Raw genomic sequence first — 22,784 nt, 5'->3', positions numbered from 1 at the left:
AGGAGGATGATGCGCAGGAGCTGTACACTGTGGGGGCAACTCTGACTGGCATAGGGCCCACAATCCTCGGTGTGGGGAGGATGTGTTCCGTCCCAAGGTCCGACTGGGTCCCGGCTTCCACTATGTTTACCCAGTGTGCCGTCAGGGAGATGTACCGTCCCTGGCCACAAGCACTTGTCCACGTGTCCTTTGTCAGGTGAACTCTCCCAGTAACTGCGTTGTTGAGGGCACGGCAGATGTTTTGGGACACATGCTTGTGTAGTGCGGGGATGGCACACCGGGCAAAATAGTATCGGCTGGGGACCAAGTACCGAGGGACGGCCACCGCCATAAAGTTGCGGAAGGATTCCGTCTCCACCAGCCTAAAAGGCAGCATTTCCAACGCAAGCAGTCGTGAAATGTGCGAATTTAGGACTGTGGCCTGTGGGTCTTTGGCTGCGAATTTGCGCTTTCGTTCAAAGCTCTGGGATATGGACAATTGAACGCTGCGGTGGGACGTGGACGTGGATGTTGATGCTGTTTCTTGAGAAACTGCCATAACAAGTGAAGACTGAGAGGAAGGGGCATCTTTGCATGCAGTATGGACAGGGGATTGCCTTGCACACACAACAGGGGGTTCTATTACACGCACAACAGTGGAAGAAGCAGTGCTGACACTGTTCATGGACCCTGGGGTTCGCCCCCAAAGTCGGGTGCTTTTCTGCCATGTGCCTGATCATGCTGGTGGTGGTCAGGCTGGTAGTTTTGTCACCCCTGCTGATGCTGGCATGGCAGGTGGTACAAATGGCCGTTTTGGGGTTATCAGCAGAGTCTTTAAAAAAATTCCAGACTCTGGAAGACCTACCGGTTGTACTGGCAACGTCCCTCGTGTTGGTGTTACAGGGAACTGTTGCCCACCTTCTGTGTGCGGCCACAACACTGCTTCTTCCTGCCTGTTGGGGTACTCTGCCTCCCTCCCCCTGTGTGCTGCTGGCCTCGCTCTGCATATCCTCCTGCCACGTTGGGTCAGTTACTAGATCATCCACCACCTCCTCCTCTTCCACTTGCGCACCACGATCCTCCGCATCACTTCATGGCAATTGTGTCCACCTCTTGTGACAAATTGCCAGCGTCGACTTCCTCTGGCTGTGGCTGTTCAAATATTTGGGCTTCGCTACATGGGATCTCTTCTTCCACCACTTCAAGCGGAGCAGGCGAGGGGCACAAATATGGAAATGGACCAGTGAACAGCTCTTCAGAGTGTCCAAGTGTGGGATCAGTTGCTGTCTGACGACACTCGGGATGGTGGGAGGAAGGAGCATCAGGGTGAGGAGGAGTATGCTGTCGAGACTCACGGCTACTAAAACTTGACCATGTGGAAGACAGACCGGAGGTGGTGGTACCCAGGTAACTGGAAGCATTATCTGCTATCCAATTAATAACCTGTTCACACTGATCAGTTCGCAATACTGGTGTTATAGTGTGCTTCCCTAGTAATTCGGTCAAGAAGTGGGAGCAAGAAGATGTGGCTGTTGGTTGTGGCACATTTTCACCTTGGCCACGGCCCCGTTCTCTACATGCACCATCACCAGAACGTCCAGTTCCACGTCCCTTGCCATGCGTCTTGCCCATTGTAAATGAAGTAAAATAGCTTACACTCGCATTATCAATGGGAAAAGGGTAATAAAAAGGAGATTAGAACCATGGAAGAGGAAAACCACAGTATAATTTCTCTGGCCTACAACAGAATCTTTTAAACAGATATATTGGTGTCTGACCAGTCAGGGAGACACTATTACTGTTTTTTTTTACGGCAAAAAATGCCAAAAGCAGGATAATACAGAAATTTGACCCATGGAACTGCAAAACCACAGTTATAGTTATGTGGCGTACACCAGAATCTTTCAAACAGATATATTTGTGTCTGAACAATCAGGGAGACACTATTACTGTTTTTCTTTACGGAAAAAATACTAAAAGCTGGATAATACAGAGATTTGAACCATGGAACTGCAAAACCACAGTTCTAATTTACTGGCATATACCAGACTTTTTTAAATAGATATATTTGGGGCTGAACAGTGAGCGACACACTCAAACAGTTTTTTTTATGTAAAAAAGGCCCAAAAGTGGATAATACAGAAATTTGAACCGTGGAACTGCAAAACCACAGTTATAGTTATGTGGCGTACACCAGAATCTTTCAAACAGATATATTTGTGTCTGAAAAATCAGGGAGACACTATTACTGTTTTTCTTTACGGACAAAATACCAAAAGCTGGATAATACAGAGATTTGAACCGTGGAACTGCAAAACCACAGTTCTAATTTACTGGCGTATACCAGACTTTTTTAAATAGATATATTGGTGTCTGACCAGTCAGGGAGACACTATTACTGTTTTTTTTTACGCCAAAAAATGCCAAAAGCAGGATAATACAGAGATTTGACCCGTGGAACTGCAAAACCAGTTATATTTTCCTGGCCTACACCAGACTCTTTAAAACAGATATATTGGTGTCTGACCAGTCAGGGAGACTCTACTACTGTTTTTTTTATGGCAAAAAATGCAAAAAGCAGGATAATACAGAGATTTGACCCGTGGAACTGCAAAACCACAGTTATAGTTATGTGGCGTACACCAGAATCTTTTAAACAGATATATTGGTGTCTGACCAGTCAGGGAGACACTATTACAGTTTTTTTTTACGGCAAAAAATGCCAAAAACAGGATAATACAGAGATTTGACCCGTGGAACTGCAAAACCACAGTTATATTTTTCTGACCTACACCAGACTCTTTTAAACAGATATATTGGTGTCTGACCATTCAGGGAGAAACTATTACTGGTTTTTTTTACGGCAAAAAATGCCAAAAGCAGTATAATACAGAGATTTGACCCGTGGAACTGCAAAATCACAGATATAGTTATGTGGCGTACACCAGACTCTTTTAAACAGATATATTGATGTCTGACCAGTCAGGGAGACACTATTACAGTTTTTTTGCGGCAAAAAATGCAAAAAACAGGATAATACAGAGATTTGACCCGTGGAACTGCAAAACCACAGTTATATTTTTCTGGCCTACACCAGACTCTTTTAAACAGATATATTAGTGTCTGAACAGTCAGGGAGAAACTATTACAGTTTTTTTATGGCAAAAAATGCAAAAAGCAGGATAATACAGAGATTTGACCCGTGGAACTGCAAAACCACAGTTATATTTTTCTGGCCTACACCAGACTCTTTTAAACAGATATATTAGTGTCTGAACAGTCAGGGAGACACTATTACTGTTTTTTTTTTACGGCAAAAAATGCCAAAAGCAGGATAATACAGAGATTTGACCCGTGGAACTGCAAAACCACAGTTATAGTTATGTGGCATACACCAGACTCCTTTAAACAGATATATTGGTGTCTGACCAGTCAGGGAGACACTATTACAGTTTTTTTTCCGGCTAAAAATGCCAAAAACAGGATAATACAGAGATTTCACCTGTGGAACTGCAAAACCACAGTTCTATTTTTCTGGCCTACACCAGACTCTTTTAAACAGATATATTGGTGTCTGAACAGTCAGGGAGACACTATTACAGTTTTTTTATGGCAAAAAATGCAAAAAGCAGGATAATACAGAGATTTGACCCGTGGAACTGCAAAACCACAGTTATATTTTTCTGGCCTACACCAGACTCTTTTAAATAGATATATTAGCGTCTGAACAGTCAGGGAGACACTATTACTGTTTTTTTTTTACGGCAAAAAATGCAAAAAGCAGGATAATACAGAGATTTGACCCGTGGAACTGCAAAACCACAGTTATAGTTATGTGTCGTACACCAGAATCTTTTAAACAGATATATTGGTGTCTGACCAGTCAGGGAGACACTATTACAGTTTTTTTTTACGGCAAAAAATGCCAAACACAGGATAATACAGAGATTTGACCCGTGGAACTGCAAAATCTCAGATATAGTTATGTGGCGTACACCAGACTCTTTTAAACAGATATATTGATGTCTGACCAGTCAGGGAGACACTATTACAGTTTTTTTACGGCAAAAAGTGCAAAAAACAGGATAATAAAGAGATTTGACCCGTGGAACTGCAAAACCACAGTTATATTTTTCTGGCCTACACCAGACTCTTTTAAACAGATATATTGGTGTCTGAACAGTCAGGGAGACACTATTACAGTTTTTTTTATGGCAAAAAATGCAAAAAGCAGGATAATACAGAGATTTGACCCGTGGAACTGCAAAACCACAGTTATATTTTTCTGGCCTACACCAGACTCTTTTAAACAGATATATTAGTGTCTGAACAGTCAGGGAGACACTATTACTGTTTTTTTTTACGGCAAAAAATGCCAAAAGCAGGATAATACAGAGATTTGACCCGTGGAACTGCAAAACCACAGTTATAGTTATGTGGCATACACCAGACTCCTTTAAACAGATATATTGGTGTCTGACCAGTCAGGGAGACACTATTACAGTTTTTTTTACGGCAAAAAATGCCAAAAACAGGATAATACAGAGATTTCACCTGTGGAACTGCAAAACCACAGTTCTATTTTTCTGGCGTACACCAGACTCTTTTAAACAGATATATTGGTGTCCGAACAGTCACAGACACACTCAATTTTTTTTGGGGGGGGGGGGGAATACCAAAAGGTTAATAAGACGTGTATTTGGACAGTCTGAATGAGGAAAAAAAAAATACAGGATTTAGATGAAAAAAAAAAAAATTTTCCTGGCCCCTGAGACCGGGGTGATAAGTCTAGCAATTTGACCAACAGGAGCACACAGGACTGTAATGCAGCATTTGCTGGTATAACCACTATGTCTCCTATACAGCCTGCCTGCCTGCCTGATATCTGGGATGGATATTAGTCCTGAGAAGGACTGTTTGTTTGATTTGGCAGGCTTTAGAGACCCTACACTACCTATTTCGCACTATATATCTCTCCATAACTCAGCAGCAGTGACCCTACACTGTCTGATCCGGAGCGACTGTGCACAAGATGGCGGCGCCTGGTTTTAAATACTCGAGGTGACGCTGTGCGGCCAGCCAATCACTGTAATGCCCACAAACAACATGGCTGCAGCATTACAGTGACTGGCTGGCAATCCCTGCATGTTCATTGGCGCTGTAAAGAGCGCCAAACATGCAGGGCGGAGACCCGAGCTCCCGCCCGAGTAACCCGGAAATGCTCGGTGCTTGCCTAACATCCCGAGTAGCATGATGCTCGGGCGAGTAACGAGCAGTGTCGAGCATGCTCGCTCAACACTACTGAAGACCCTTGTTGTTACGCCTGTAGGTGGCGCACACACAAATCGGAGTTATCCTGGAGGGGTGTGACTAAGCAGCTACGTTGGTGTTTGCTGGAGCTCTAGTGATGAGGTCAGGCTTGTGCGGCAGGTAGCTGCCAGGTACCACTCTAGGGCAGTGTCCGGCAGTATCAGCTGACCCGGGGGTCAGAGACATAGATACAGATTCCTAGACAGGGCACGATGGCCACCTGGGACAAGTTCAGACTGTGCAGATAGGATGGCCACTGGGACAGGTTCGGACTGTGCAGACAGGACGGCCACTGGGACAGGTTCAGACCCACAGGTCTTGGGTAACAGTTCTGGTACCGACGATGCGGCCCCGGGGTTCAGATTCCGCAGACGCGGTTTCAGGATACCACCAAAGCGGTCACAGGAAACAGGGACTAATGATACAGGACTAACACGACACAGGATACGGAAATAACTTTAACAGACTAGGGACTTGGGACCTGGCAATATACAGTTGCACACACTAAACCACCTTACCATAACTATAGAGGTTGCTCAGGCACTTCCCTATTGGTGAGGGTGCCTATTATACAAGATGCCTCCCAGCTATTGGCTTTGAGACACCTTGCAGACGAATGCATAATAAATGCCACCGAGCTGTTAGTTGGGGTCATTTACCATGTGCACATGCTGCTCTTTTATGAACAGGGAAGCGCGCGCCTCCCCGACACAGTGCGGAGTGCACAGCAGAAGGCAGGAGCATGCCGGGGATAGCACCAAAGATCGGGACAGTGAGTGAGCTGGCGTTCCAGCATGGAGGGGGAAGGGGACACCATGCAAGCGTACCAGCAATAACGCTACACTTGTCACTGTCATCTTTGTACTTATCTTCATACGATATTGTTAAACTGATACATCATTCCTCAGACACCCAACAATACTGTAATGGCCATTGCCATTGCCCCTGCATGGTTCCTCTGCTTTCTCAATGCGGGGATGCCGACACACTCACCGCCCCAGCCACAGCAGCATCCTCACGCTCCTCCTTCTCCCTCTGTGCACGCCGCACTGTCTTCCGGTGGTGTGCCTAGTGCTCGCGTGCTCGCCTGCTCAACCAATAGGTGGGAGGCATCTTGTATATAAGGCACTCTCCCCAAAAGGGAGGTGCCTGAGCAACCCCTGTAGTTTGTTAGTGGTGTTAATGTGTGCAACTGTATGTTGCCAGGTCCCCTGTCCTTAGTCTGTTATAGTTTTTTCTTTATCCTGTGTCGTCCCATTGGTCTAGTATAGTGTGTACGTGATCCTGTGGCTGCTTTGGCGGTATCCAAACCCTGAAACTACGTTGACAGTACCTGAACCTTTTCCCAGTAAATTGCGTGTCTGAACAAGAACCTATCTCCGAGATCCAAGTTATCCGGTCTGTCTGTCAATCTCCGAATCCTGCTCGCCAGTGACTCCGACTCTCTAGACTCCATATCCAGCAAAACCGACCCTTTGGGATCGGCAGCTGCAGTACCGGGGACTACCTGGGAGTGGTACCTGGTGGCTACTTGCAGCTCAAGCCTGACTCTACCTTTAGGAGCTCCAGTGAACACCAGGTAGCCAGTGAGCTACTCCTCCCCCAGGCAAACCCAGTCCTGTGGCACAGTGGGTCCACGAACCACGTATGCCACCTTACCTCCTTGTGGCTAAACCTGAGTGCAGGGTGAAAGGTTTTTATAATGCCAGGTGAAGCAGAGTTGCAGACACAAAGTATATCTTTAGTTTATTTTGTATAGCTTGGTTGTTTTCTTGATCAGTATAAAGATTGTATGCTCTTTTTGTATTTCAGAAGGAGATAGTGCTGATATGTTATTTATAATGTTTAAGATGTTGTTGTTTTACTAGTTGAATGCAGTGTATATGCTTTTAACACTATGTAATCCTGAGTAATGGAATATTGTGTATTTAAGGGCATGTGGGAGAAAATGTGGTGGACATGTTCAGTTTAGTGTGTAAGCTGAACACTGGGGAGAAGCTACTTGAGCCAAAGGTAGTTGCAACTTAACCCCTAATTTCCTTGCCTGTTATTATATCATTATATATTATATGAATAACTGTATTCTGGCCTATATAGAGAATTTTTATTTTGGAGATCCGGAATATCTGGATTTAATTATATGCACTGCCATGAGGCCCTCTTGAGGCATTACTGCTTTTTTTACTGTTTTTTTTTTTTGTTTTTTCATTGTTTTTGCATTTTTTGTATTATTTTTGAGAAATGATAATAAAGATTGTTTAACGATACTATTTATGGGAAGCTTCTTTTTTCTCAGGAACATATATATTCCTGAGAAACATTTAGGAATGTGATTTACAGAGCTGTAAAAAGTTTTGTTGTTTGATATTTAATTCGTTTTTGCATAATTTTTCATGAGGCATAATGTTGGGGTGTTGGCACTCTTGCCATCGTCGGCACTTTCTTTGTTTTTTTCATTGTTTTTGCATTGTTTTGCATTATTTTAGAGAAATGATAATAAAGATTATTTAATAATACTATTTATGGGAAGCTTCTTTTTTCTCAGGAACATATATATTCTTAAGAAACGTTTAGGAATTCATAGAATCATAGAATCATAGAATCATAGAATGGTAGAGTTGGAAGGGACCTCCTGGGTCATCTGGTCCAACCCCCTGCTCAAAGCAGGATTCACTAGATCATCTCAGACAGATGTCTGTCCAGCCTCTGTTTGAAGACGTCCATTGAAGGGGAACTCACCACCTCTCGTGGCAGCCTGTTCCACTCATTAATCACCCTAACTGTCAAAAAGTTTTTTCTAATATCTAATCTGTGTCTCCTCCCATTTAGTTTCATCCCATTGCTTCTAGTCTTTCCTTGTGCAAATGAGAATAAAGATGATCCTTCTACAATGTGACAGCCCTTGACATATTTGTAGACAGCTATTAAGTCTCCTCTCAGTCTTCTTTTTTGCAAGCTAAACATTCCCAAATCCTGCAACCGTTCCTCATAGGACATGGTTTGCAGACCAGTCACGATTCTGGTCGCTCTTCTCTGAACTTGCTCCAGTTTGTCTATGTCTTTTTTAAAATGTGGTGCCCAAAACTGTACACAGTATTCCAGATGAGGTCTGACCAAAGAGGAGTAAAGACCGATAATGACTTCACGTGACCTAGACTGTATGCTTCTGTTAATACATCCCAGAATTGTATTTGCCTTTTTTGCTGCTGCATCACACTGTTGACTCATGTTCAGTCTATGATCTATTAGTATACCTAAGTCTTTTTCACATGTACTGTTGCTTAGCTCTATTCCTCCCATTCTGTATATGCTTTTTTCATTTTTATTGCCCAGATGTAGTACTTTGCATTTTTCCCTGTTAAAAACCATTCTGTTGGTTGCTGCCCACTGCTCCAGTTTATTTAGGTCTTTTTGAATCCTCTCTCTCTCTTCTCTAGTATTAGCTATCCCTCCTAGCTTTGTGTCATCAGCAAATTTAATCAGTTTACCCTCAATTCCTTCATCTAAATCATTGATAAAGATGTTGAACAATACAGGTCCCAGGACGGAGCCCTGTGGTACCCCACTTGAGACATTCATCCAGCTGGATGTGAAGCCATTTACAACCACCCTTTGAGTCCGATCACTAAGCCAGTTATGAATCCACCTAACAGTTGCCTGGTCCATTGCATACTTGGTCATTTTTTCAATAAGGATGGTGTGAGATACTTTGTCAAATGCTTTACTGAAGTCAAGATATACTATATCTACAGCATTTCCCTGATCCACCCAGTCAGTGATTCTGTCATAGAAGGAAATTAAGTTAGTCTGACATGACTTGTTAGTTACAAACCCATGCTGACTCTGGTTAATCACTTCATTCTTATCCATGTACTTACATACATGTTGTTTAATAATTTGTTCAAAGATCTTTCCTGGTATAGAAGTCAGACTCACCGGCCTATAGTTCCCTGGGTCCACCTTCTTCCCCTTTTTGAAGATAGGAACAACATTTGCTCTTCTCCAGTCTTCTGGGACTTCTCCTGTTCTCCAAGAATTTTCAAAGATTATGGAGAGTGGTTCTAAAATTTCTTCTACGATCTCCTTCAGTACTCTGGGGTGTAATTCATCTGGACCTGGAGACTTGAACTCATTTATGTTAGCTAAATATTCCCTCACAATCTTTCTGTTTACAGATAACTTGGATTCCTCTATTCCTTTAAAAGGACAGTGAAGATCAGTTGATGTTACATTTTCTTTCTGAGAGAAAACAGATGCAAAATAGGAATTAAAAAGTTCGGCCTTCTCAACATCTTCTCTTACCATTTCTCCATTTTCATCCTGTAAAAATCCTATAGCATCTTTGACTTTTCTTTTACTTTTGACATACCCCCAAAATCCTTTTTTATTGCTTTTGACATCTCTTGCAAGCCTTAATTCATTGTCAGCTTTAGCTAACCTGATACGTGCCCTACAGGATCTGCAGACTGCATTATAATCTTCTTTAGATATGCCTCCCTCTTTCCATTTAATAAACATTTCTTTCTTTCTTTTTAGCATGTGTTTAAGTTCTGTGTTCATCCATCCTGGTTTCCTTAAATGCTTCCCATTCTTCCTACTTTTCGGGATTGTTAACGATTGTGCTTTGAGAATCTCATTTTTAAAAATTTCCCATCCTTCCTGGACATTTTTGTCCTTAAGGACATCCAGCCATTGGATCCCTCATATTCTCTTTCTGAGTCTCTTAAAATCTGCCTTTCTAAAATCTAACCTTGAAGTTTGAGTCTTCACATGTCTTCCTCCTCTAGTTATCCAAAATTCTATAATAGCATGATCGCTGCCTCCTAGGGTCCCAGCCACCTTTACCTCCTCAACCATTTCCTCCCTGTTTATAAGGATTAGATCCAAAGTAGCAGATCCCCTTGTTTTCTCCCCTACCTTTTGGAAGATAAAGTTGTCAGCAACAGAGGATAAGAATTTGCTTGACCTGTTAGTTTTACTTGAGAGAGATTCCCAACAAATGTCTGGATAGTTGAAATCTCCCATGACCACTACGTCATATTTTTTGGAGAACTTGGTCATTTGATACATAAAGAGTTCATCCATATCTTCAGCTTGCCCATTCATTAGCAGAAGTGCCATATATGATATGGGGACATTGTTTTGATCTAATATCTGTAAACCACATGTCAGACCCCTTTAATCATCTTCATTCCAGGTACACTAACAGCTCAGGTTTACATCCATTTGGTGGTAGAACAAGTGGTATGTCCATTTCCCCAAAGAATTCAAAGAGCTATTTTTCAACTTGACAACAACAGGTCACATGTTGCTCATGCTACTATGAGCAACCTCGAGAGACTCCCACTGAGCACATCTGGAACATCATTGGTCGGCAATTAAAAAAGGAGCTGCCAGCAGAAGATCTTGATTATTTGCGTGCCCATGTGCATTCGGTGTGGCAGAATATGCCTCAGACAACCATTAATAACCTTAGTGATAGCAGCCAAGGTGTATAAGTACCGGTATTTCAGCTTGTTGTGCTCATATGCAATACTGAATATAATTGAGATGTTTTGGAAATGTTTCCATCTTTTCATAATTTGCACAGAGGCGGATATATCATTGGTGCAATCTGTGGAGTTGCAGAGTGGCCCAAAAGATAAGGGGGCCCACTTCTACCTACAAAGCAGGTGAATTATGCATTCTTCTCTACTTTTGTGCAGGAAAGAAAATAACATTTCAAGCAAGCCCTCCCAATTTGTCCTTGGTACACATCAGAGCTCTGTTCATGCTGGCAAAGGGGAACAAAAGATGGAAATAAATATTGAAAATGAGGGTAACCAGAACGACTCATCACTCAGCTCAACCATTTTTTATAAGGATGACTCCAAAATTACTGCTGATGACAAAAAGAACAATTCAGTTAGTGGGTAAGCATCTCTTAGATCTTACAATTAGTATTTCTTGTTTGTGTGTGTGTTAGGCATTATCTGCCACAGGTTGACCTAATCACATAATCAGTTCAATTGTTTAAACAACCATGCTGAAGGAAATAACCAACAGTATGGCTATGTTCACATGTTGCTGTCTTGCTCCTTTTTTTCTTGGCAGTAAAAAAACTGCAGACAAAATGCAGGTTTTGCTGGCTTTTTTTGCTGCTTTTCTTGCTGCGTTTTTGCTACTTTTTTTGCTGCATTCTCCAGGATCCCAAATTTCAGCTTTGCTTCCACCATGAAAGTATGAAAATTACTAGATGTTAGGCCATCAATGCAAGACATATGTAAAACCATAAAAAAAAATTGGAAAAATGTGCATTTTGGTCAAATTATTTAGTGGAAAAAGTTTTTTATGTCTGAAAAATAGTGATTCCAAACAAAAAAGGTCATATGAGTTCATGAAAAAATACACAATTGTAAATGTGAAAGCTGCAAGGGGGAGTTGAATTGGTTGAGCATTGTTTACCTAAGAGACTGGCAGGGCATTGAGTTGGTCAGGAATTGTTTACTTTAACGCACATCACTAATTTAATTAAACACGCGAGCATACCAAGACATTATAGTTTAAACTTGAGAAAATTACAAAAATAAATGGGTTTCACATCCTGCTGTACTTGCATTTTTTCACCAAAAGAAGTTTTTTGCTACATTTTTGTTGCTTTTCTTTGCACTTGCTCATTGCTTTCTATTGGTGAAAAAACACTGCAAAAATGCTGAAAGAATTGACATGCTGCAGTTTTCAAAAACGCAGCAGTTTTACAATTTAGTCAGGAGGAAAAAAACAAGTGTCTTCATGAGATTTATGAAATTTCATAGCTTTTAATGGTTCTCTAAAAAGCAGCTTTGAATTTGCATAAAAAAGCAGAAAAGAAGCAATGTATCAACATTGCCTAAGAGGAGTTCCTTACAATGAGGTAAACTGTTGGAGTAATTTGTCCCATTAGGTCATACCAGGATAGATTAGCAACTAGAAGCAAAATCCATCTTTTGCAGGACTAAAATATTATGTTTTTTAATTGATGACCACTATTTATAAATGGGCAATGTGATTGCATCTAAATGAATCGGGAAATAATCTGAACGGTAAAAAGATTTTCCAATGTAATCACAGTTATTATAGATGTTTAAAGCAATGATAATTTGTTAATAAAGACCTTATAAATACAGAGTTTTATTTTGCTACAGTTTTATGCACATGCAGCAATGTAATTGCAGTCATTTCTGAAACTGAAAAATAGGTTCCATACTGAAGTGGATGATTTCTGCAGTATGTACATTTGACTTTCAAAATCACAGTCAAATACAGTACAGACCAAAAGTTTGGACACACCTTCTCATTTAAAGATTTTTCTGTATTTTCATGACTTTGAAAATTGTACATTCACACTGAAGGCATCAAAACTATGAATTAACACATGTGGAATTATATACTTAACAAAAAAGTGTGAAACAACTGAAAATATGTCTTATATTCTAGGTTCTTCAAAGTAGCCACCTTTTGCTTTGATGACTGCTTTGCACACTCTTGGCATTCTCTTGATGAGCTTCAAGAGGTAGTCACCGGAAATGGTTGTCACTTCACAGGTGTGACCTGTCAGGTTTAATAAGTGGAATTTCTTGCCTTATAAATGGGGTTGGGACCATCAGGTGTGTTGTGCAGAAGTCAGGTAGATACACAGCTGATAGTCCTACTGAATAGAGTGTTAGAATTTGTATTATGTCAATAAAAAAGCAGATAAGTAAAGAAAAACGAGTGGCCATCATTACTTTAAGAAATGAAGGTCAGTCAGTCCAAAAAATTGGGAAAACTTTGAATGTGTCCCCAAGTGCAGTTGCAAAAACCATCAAGCGCTACACAGAAACTGTCTCACATGAGGACCGCCCCAGGAAAGGAAGACCAAGAGTCACCTCTGCTTCTGAGGATAAGTTTATCCGAGTCACCAGCCTCAGAAATCGCAGGTTAACAGCAGCTCAGATTAGAGACCAGGTCAATGCCACACAGAGTTCTAGCAGCAGACACATGTCTACAACAACTGTTAAGAGGAGACTTTGTGCAGCAGGCCTTCATGGTAAAATAGCTGCTAGGAAACCACTGCTAAGGACAGGCAACAAGCAGAAGAGACTTGTTTGGGCTAAAGAACACAATGAATGGACATTAGACCAGTGGAAATCTGTGCTTTGGTCTGATGAGTCCAAATTTGAGATCTTTGGTTCCAACCACCGTGTCTTTGTGCAACGCAGAAAAGGTGAACGGGTGGACTCTACATGCCTGGTTCCCACTGTGAAGCATGGAGGAGGAGGTGTGATGGTGTGGGTGTGCTTTGCTGGTGACACTGTTGGGGATTTATTCAAAATTGAAGGCATACTGAACCAGCATGGCTACCACAGCATCTTACAGCGGCATGCTATTCCATCCAGTTTGCGTTTAGTTGGACCATCATTTATTTTTCAACAGGACAATGACCTCAAACATACCACTAGGCTGTGTAAGGGCTATTTGACCAAGAAGGAGAGTGATGGGGTGCTATGCTAGATGACATGGCCGCCACAGTTACCAGACCTGAACCCAATCGAGATGGTTTGGGGTGAGCTGGACTGCAGAGTGAAGGCAAAAGGGCCAACAAGTGCTAAGCATCGCTGGGAACTCCTTCAAGATTGTTGGAAGACCATTTCCGGTGACTACCTCTTGAAGCTCATCAAGAGAATGCCAAGAGTGTGCAAAGCAGTCATCAAAGCAAAAGGTGGCTACTTTGAAGAACCTAGAATATAAGACATATTTTCAGTTGGTTCACACTTTTTTGTTAAGCATATAATTCCACATGTGTTAATTCATAGTTTTGATGCCTTCAGTGTGAATGTACAATTTTCAAATTCATGAAAATACAGAAAAATCTTTAAATGAGAAGGTGTGTCCAAACTTTTGGTCTGTACTGTATATAGGATAGATTTCTTTAGTTGTATTAAAGTCAAATAATTTCTGATTTGGCAAGAGAAACAGGAGAGGTGTCAACAGCAATGTTAGTATGATTGATTAAGGATATAGTGGAAATGGCTGACATTTTTTAAAATTCTTCATGCACTAGAAAGCAGTAAGCCAACATTTTTTTTTCAAAGCAAAGAAATCTGGACGCATTGGCAGAGAAATATGCTTGCCACAATCAAGCGACTGTACTAAATTGTTTGCATTTCTTGTGCAACCGTTTTTGTTTAGAGGGAAATAATTGTATTTTAAAAGTACAATAGAAAATTTATCAAAAACCTGTTATTTCACTGTGACTGTCTACCTCACAAAGTGGTGTGTTACAATTTTTTTTGTGTGTGATGTGTGTCTGTTTATAGGGTTATGTGATGGTTTATACTTTATATAGGGTTGCTATGTGGGGGCTCATACTGTATATGGGGAGGCTATGTGAGGGCTCATACTGTATATAGGGAGTCTATGTGTGGAGTTCATACAGTATATAGGTGGGCTATGTGGGGGCTCATACTACATATATACATGAATTTAGGGTCTGTGTGTGGGCTCATAGTGTATATATTGGGGCCGTATGAGAGCTCATACTGTATAGTGGAGGCTCATACTGTATATAGGGGTGCTGTGTATGTTATAATACTGTATATAGAGGGTGTGGGGACTCATACTGTATATAGGGGGTGTCAGCATTCTTAGTTCTGCTCAATATTAAGGGTATGTGCACACGATCAGTGTTTGTTCAGGTTTTGATGCAGGTGAATTTCCACATGAATTTCACATCGTAGCTCACTTGCGTTTTGTAATGTGTTTTTGTATGCAGCAAAAACACATGCGTTTTGATGCATGCAGTTTTTTAAAGTATAGAAAGATATGAGATCAATAGAAGATAGATATGGGATAGAGATATATTTGTGAGATTAATTAGTGCCTTGCATACTTGTATTAACCTAATAAATAAATAATTTAGAAAAATGATGTGAAGCCCTCCCTATTTTTGATAACCAGCCCAGATAAGACAGACAGGTGCTGTTATTTTGCCCTTCCCTTTTGGCCCTTTTGCCCTTTACCCAGCGATGCGAGGCTGTGGGCCCTGGGTTTTATCAAGATGTCGGCAGTGAGGCAGGAGCTGAGCCCCTGCTCTGCCCATACATTTCCCGGCAGTGGACTTCAGTAAAATGGCCACTGAGCCATTGAGCCGAGATCTAAATCTTAACATATGCCACCAGAGGTAGCCATTTTCCTGAAGCCCACAGCTGTGAAATCTATGGGCAGTGCGGGGACTCTGCTCCTGCCTCACTGCCGACATCTTGTTGAAGCTCAGGGCCCGCAGCCTTGTACGGCCGGGACAGCCCCTCCTCCCAGCCCGGGCCCCCAGTATCACCTCAATCCTGCTGCTTCCTCCAGCTTCCTGAAGCAACAAACCCTGCCTCCTGTGACCCCGCTCTTCAGCCACCGCCCTCCCCCCAGTAAACTACATTTGGACTATAAGATGCACCCCCATTTTCCTCCCAAATTAGGTGGAAAAAAATTGTCTTATAGTCCTAGAAATACGATAAATAAATGAAAACAAGAAACACTCCCTCATTCACCAATTATTAAAATACCCGTAGCTCTGATGTAATCCACTGGCGTCCCCACCATGGCCAGCGATTCTGTACAGCAATGTATCGAGCGTTGTTCTGGGATAGTCACTCCCAGTCATGTCTCATGCTCAATGATGTTACTGAGTTACCGATGTCATCGAGAATGAGACATGACCAGAAGTGACCTATGAAGCGTCGTTCTCAGATTGACGCTCCATAGGTTGCTTTACAGAATCGCTGAATTACGTCGGAGCTGCGTGAATTTTTTATGTCTTTCAGGTTCCCATTTTTGGACAACTTCTTATTTGCTGAATTACGTTTGACAGATCTTCATGTTTTTTTTTGCTTTTTAATAAATTGGTGAACGAGGTATGGTGGAGTGTTTTATTTGATAAACTATTTTTTCCTCTGTGTGTGTGCTATTTTTTGTTTGATCACTGGGTTAGTAATGGGTGTGACTGATAGATGCATTTTTTTGTGTTCATTTGTGCAGCACAAACGCACTGTACAACACATGTCCTTCTTTAAACTGCGGATTTACCACATCTAATGCAAGTCAATGGAGAAGCTCCGCACAGAAGACAGAGTTCCCGCAAGAGAAATTGACATGCTGCAGCTCGTTTATGCAGCGAAAAAAAGAAACACAGTGAGCATGGGATTTCTATTAATCCGATCCACTGCTCTTGTACTGTACAAAGCAGCATTTTGGATGCAGCAAAAATATGCTACTTCCAAAACGCTACTATTCTTGATCATGGGCACGCAGCCTAAGTGATACAATTAATATTAATATAGAATAATAATTATTTTAAATATTAAGTAAATATTAATATTGAGCAGAATTAATTTCAACCTATTGGTTCATCTCTACACAACAATCACGGTCTTTCATACACATTTCTTCATTCTTAATGCACTAAAAAGCAGATGCAAGACAGCAAAATATCGTTTACAGAAGATAAAGTCTGAAATCAGTATCAAACGGTGTGTTTGCTTGTCACAAGTTTTTGCATTTCTTATATAGTACATTGTTTTTGTGAAGGGAGGAATAATTATTTTTTTAAAAATACAAAATATAATATCCAGACATTTAACTGTGACTGTCTACCGTACAAAGTGTGCATGTCGCAAACAAGTTTTTTTTATCACATCTGGTCAAATTTAGCATTCGTACACGACATACCAATACAGCGCCTTGCTGCAGATGATGGTTTTTTGGTTGTGTACTTACCTAGCATTTCTTATTTTGTCATTTTTGGGGTTATACTTAGCTGCAAAATTTAGATTTTTTTTTATATGTAGGCATTGATCTGTGCATTCCTGGTTTTGCACACCTGTTTTAGTATTCCAATTTGACAACCATACTTGCAACATCTATAATTAAGCCTGCTGCAACATTTTGCTTTTGTGCATGTACCAAACCCAGGCCACAATTGTCCTTCTTTGCCTCTAGCAAGTGTATTAGTGCAGAGGAATTCAAGGGCATTATGTGGCACATCGCAAGTTTCAGTCGCAGCAGGATGATGTTACCTCTAACAGCAACCATGGGAATTTGAGTCAGTGTTCTCTCCAGAATGGTCCGCCTGATCACAAATGACTAAGGGCTCATTCAGTCGTAGTTTTCACTGAGCGGTCTGTGCAAAATCGAGGAGACATGTCCAATATTGATCTGAATGTCGGATCAAAATCAGCAATGCAAGTCTATGGGTCCATGAAAAAAAATCTGTTGGTAATTGAATGACATCCAAGTGCGGTCTAATTTACACAGACTGTTAGGAGGAGGTGGAAAAACTTTTTTCATTTCACATACGGGAAAAACTGATGAAAATCAGACCAAATTCTGATGAAACGCTAATAAAAATCACTGGTGAGTCCCTGTCCGATTTTCTCATGTGCGGAAAAAGCTGACGTCTAAATGAGCCCCAGGAAGAATAATTTGTATACCTTTTTTATTTTATTTTTATTTTACAAAACATGAAAAGTCTGGCAGTGCACTGAGTGCGATAGGAAGCAACAACCCATTTAATAACTATCATCCGTTTGTATGGTGAGGTCACTTTAAAATCATTAAGGGCTCTTTTACAAGTCAGTGTGTCCAGCACGTGTGGTGACAGTTTCCACATGTACTGGCGACACTGACACACGTAGACTTATTCAAATGAATGGGCCTGTGCACATGTCAGTGTGTTTCCACAGACCGTGTATCTGTGTGCTCCACACGCTGACATGTCCTAGTCAATGGATCCGTGTAAACACGTACCGCACACAGATGCCATCTGTGTGACACGTACCGGCGCTTGGGAATCAGCGGTACAGTTAACGCTGTTCTCAAGCGCTGGGTTCTGAATGCTGCCCTCATCATGGTTCCCTGCCATTGCAGCTATCAGCTCCAGGAGGGACAATGATGAGAGTAGTTGTCTGCTCCTGGTGTCTCCACCTATAAAAATAAGAATAAAATAAAGAAATCCATATTCTCACCTGTCCTAAGTATCTCCAGCTGTAATCCATGCAACCGCTCACGCCGAGGAAACGTGGAGAATGATTTCTGCAGCGAGCGGGCGCCAGAGCTGCGCTGCGCTCAGTGAGTGACAGGACACCGATCACTGAGCGCAGCTCCAAGGCCCGCTCGCTGCAGCGAGTCATTCTTCCGGGCTCCTTGGAGTGAGCGGCTTCATGAATTACTGCGGGGGACACTTAGGACAGGTGAGTATAAGGATTTTTTGTTTTTATTATTATTTTTACAGTTGTGTAGCGGTGCCTGAACGACACCGCCGGGCAGGTCCCAAATACGGTAGAGTAGACCAGGAGACATAAACAAAACACCGGCTTTATTGAGAGACAGAGGATTATATGCCGGAAAATAAGACTAACAGTTGTAATAATAAATACAATAGTGGTTACAAGAAGAGATAGCTGGAGCACGTCACACAAGCCACGCTCCAGCTATGGCAATGCAAATTACAATACAAATAGTAAAACCAATTTCTATCAACTACTCTCTGCTAATTTCCTATCTGGCTTCCGATAATCGGGCCGCGCTGCTACAGCGCCCTAACTAGAAAGACCTGCTCTAAACCCTAACACAGTTTGACACCGGTGTCATACGCACAGTTTTGTAGTCTTAGAAGAAGGTCTTATAACTGCTACTTGGTCCTGATGCGATGAAGCAGAGTTTGTTGTGTTGAGCTCTTCCTTCACGTTAATAGATCTGTCCTCTTCCAGATCCAGGCAAGTTTTGTTCCCACATTCAATGCTGAAGGATTACTGGTACCACAGAGTAGTTTTCTTCCATCAGATTACAGGCACTCGGGGAGAATTACCCTGGATATGCAATGCTCCTTTCTCCTCCTGACACGGTCCTGGAGATCGATCCTGTGGTAAACGGGCACTATCTTTTCTCTTGTTAAGACAGACTTATTGTCTTGCCTGTCTCTTTCTCACGACAGCAGCAGGCTCATCATGGCAAAAGTCTCTCACAGCATCCACCAGTCCCCCTCGTCAGTTGCTCAACGGACACCAAGTGCCCCACATCCCAACCAACACACAGCAGGCTGCAGGGGGGAAGGACTAGTCCACGTACACACAAATGAGAGTGGAGTATTGTCTCTTAAAGTAACAGTGTAATTCAGTTGATAGGCTGACTAGGGGCCAATTCCCTACATGCTTCCCAACTTAAAAGCGGCCGTCCTCGGCCTTGCGGTATAGTCCAGGAAGAGGGATAAAAGACTCTATGCAACTGTTTACACAGCAGTGCATCGTTGCCCACAATACATACAGTTGGACCAAATGAACTGATCAGCATCATACCTATTTGGTGGAACCCCTGCATTAGGCCTACTGGATCTCTGGATTTCATGACTATCTTCAATTGGAAAAGTAACGATAGGACCGTTCTTTTCAACAGAAATATCGGACAGACCATGGGGTTCCTCTTCTCTGTGAACTGGCAATGGTTCTGTTTTTGGAACGTCAGCATCCATGGACTAGGGACCTTCCGCAGTCTCAGGAACAGCCCACCAGTAATCACTAAAGTCAATGTCAGGGAAAGCCAGCCTTGCTGCAGGAACTGGGGAATCTAGCCCCGGGACAGATGGGAAATCTTCAAACTGTCATGGCCGTAACATATTCCTGTGTAGAGTTCTCTTCATTTTCAGCTTGTACTTCATACACCGGGCCGTTAGGGTACACTCTTTTGGTCACTTTGTATGGTTGCACCTCCCAACGTTCACTCAGCTTGCCTTTGGGACATCTTTACAGCACCAGCACCCGGTCTCCAGGTCGGAGCGGAACTTCCTGAATTGGAGGTCGGCTATTATAAGTCTTCTCTTGTAATCGCTGGCCTGCCAGCTAGCGGATGGTCTGGAGCCGACGACGATGTTCTTTTACTCATGAGGTGGTACATCGTTCAAATATATCCTCTGGCTGTTCTAGATTTAGTTTGATGATTTCTCGGCCGGCTCTTACAAACAGTAGCATGTACGGGGGCGATATACGTAGCGGGCTCTGAACTCATGAGCTTCTTTAGCAATTTCTCGTGCCACTCTCCTGGGAATTACTACTTGCCATCTTGCCTCTAAGTCAGCAGGCTGCTGCAACTTGCGGTATAGAACAGGTCCTCGAACTTCTAACCTATCCCACTGGCGCAGCACGGACTTCATCTCGGCATCTAGGTCAGCACTTTCTTCCTTATGGGGTACTTTTTGCTGGGCTACCCAGCTTTTCACTTGCTGCAACCCTGCATATTCATCTTGTACTCGACCCCATTCTTCATTAGTTCTCCCTAGTGACTTGGATAGAGAGCAGGCCTCCCCACTTGACTGTGCCAATACTGCCAGGGATGTGAATTTGCAGAAGTCCAGAATCTCCTCTTCCTCCAAGTGTTCATTGAGGTCCCTTTCCGGACTTTCCAAGGTAACCCCTGACAAGCCATCAGCGTTGGTGTTTTCCGTGGCAGAGCGGTAGCGGATTGTGAAGTCAAATTTTGCAAGGCGAGCTACCCAATGCTGTTCCAGGGCTCCCGTCTTGGCAGCGTCCAAATGGGCCAGTGGATTGTTGTCAGTACATACAAGGATATTGGCCCCTGTCAGGTATTCCACAAACTTCTCCGTCATGGCCCACACCAGGGCAAGGAGTTTCAGACAGAAGGAGCTGTAGTTGTGAGGATTTCGGTCTGTATCCCATAAGGACTGACTGGCATAAGCGATAACCTTTTTGTGCCCATCCTGTATCTGCGATGGGACTGACCGAGTCCATAGAGACTGCCATCCGTGTATAAGAGGAATGGCCTATCTAAATCTATATAAGGGTATGTGCGCACGATCAGGATTTGAAGCAGAAATTTCCTGAGTGTTTCTGCATCTCCTTGGCAGGAAAAACGCTGGGCATTTTTTATGCATTTTTTGAAGTGTTTTTGTGCATCAATGAATGCTTTTTGGAGTCAAATAAAGTTATTTGGTGGGACATTGCTTAAACCCTTGGATTACTGTCAGAACTGGAGTGAGTATATTGGTTAATTTAAATGATTAAAGAATGTGTCTGTTGTATTTCAAATAAATGTTTGCTCTGTGTATGTGTGTTTATTGAACTGTTTACTTTACTTTAATTAAATTTGGTCATGAAAAGGTCTGATTGACACCTTGTCATAACCAAACAAAAGAGCTAGGTGTCAGATAATCCCATTCACTCAATCTTCATTAGCATTTCTATTCATGTAATTTATGCGGCTGCTGTGAGGTGGTATTTTTAGCCTGGGAAGGTGTCATTTGCAAACATGGTCCCTGTCCATTAATTAACATCTCACAGCTGGTTTGTTAGCTGCTATGTCCCCCCGATCAGCACTCAGCAGCGCTTTGGATGCAGCACATTTTTGTTGCATCCAAAACGTGATGTTCTAATGCCCCACTTTTGTTGTCGGTACATGTGAATCCACCGCATATAATGACAATTCAATTGGTCAAAATCTGCAGCGGAGACTAGCGTGAAATGACATGCTGCAGGTGAGTTTGGGTACGTGGTCACAGTCAGGAGCCACTGCAGGTTTGACGCTGCATGTTTATACGGTGTCATACCCGCAGCGTCCAGATGTTACAGCTTAGTGGATGAGATATCTAGAAATCCCATGTCCACTATGCATGCATCTGAGGCTGCAGATCACCCGTGGACACTGACATGCGGCACGTCTTTCACGACCGTAACATGTCAAATTCTCTTGCAGAGTTGCTAGTCTCCGCAACAGAAATTTGACCACTAGAAGGTATAGAATGCAGTAAATATGCATGGTTCAGTGAACACATGTGGATTTACCTGCGTTCAATAGAATGCAACATTTTTAATGCAGCAAAAAATATGCGTCTAAAGCGCTGCTATGCCTGGATCGTGGGCACGGAGCCGAAAATTAAAAAAAAAATGGCGTGGGCTCTCGCGTCATTTTTATAACCAGTAGAGGGAAAGCCGACCACTGGGGGCTGATATTAGTAGCCAGAGAAGGGGCCATTATCCAACAATGTTGCCTGGCTATTAATATCAGCTCACAGCTGTTTGTTTAGTCTTTCTTTGGCTAGATTACCGGGGGACCCCAGAAAAAAATTGACGTGGGGTCCCCTTATAAAATCTAACCAGCAAAGGTTAAAAAAAAATAGACAGCTGCAGGCTGATATTAATAGCCAGGGAAGGGGCCATGGATAATAGCCCCCTCTGCGGCTATTAATATCACCCCTCAGCAGTCTCAGAAATGGCGTATCCATAAGATGCGCCAAATTTGGCACTTAGTCTCCGCTCTTCCCACTGCCCTGTAGTGGTGGGGAGTGGGGTAATGGGTTTGGGGTTCAATTCAGTCTTGTATTGGTGGCTGACGTGCAGACCAAGTTAGTAATGGAGGGCATCTATAAGACACCACCATTACTAACTGCTTAGTAAAATGGTCGCCGCTTTTTCAATAAAAGACACGGCCAGAATAAATTG

The 22,784-nt window shown here is 42.5% G+C and overlaps 1 protein-coding gene across 3 annotated transcripts in view; it reads left to right on the top strand.

The window, feature by feature from the left end:
- VEPH1 (ventricular zone expressed PH domain containing 1) overlaps window positions 1-22,784 on the top strand; it is a 688,962-nt gene that overhangs the window by 345,211 nt on the left and 320,967 nt on the right. For all 3 annotated transcript variants that reach the window (XM_073674780.1, XM_073674781.1, XM_073674782.1), the window contains exon 8: window positions 10,995-11,201. In XM_073674780.1, coding sequence (XP_073530881.1) covers window positions 10,995-11,201 — 207 coding nt within the window. The remainder of the gene's footprint in view (window positions 1-10,994; window positions 11,202-22,784) is intronic.

This window comes from Phyllobates terribilis, unplaced genomic scaffold (genome assembly GCF_046119375.1).
Source record: "Phyllobates terribilis strain yellow unplaced genomic scaffold, ASM4611937v1 Scaffold_3__8_contigs__length_932513732, whole genome shotgun sequence".
In the NCBI taxonomy this organism is placed as follows: Eukaryota; Metazoa; Chordata; class Amphibia; order Anura; family Dendrobatidae; genus Phyllobates; species Phyllobates terribilis.
Note: the sequence above shows the minus strand (reverse complement) of the source record. Positions and strands in the feature narration are given on the sequence as shown.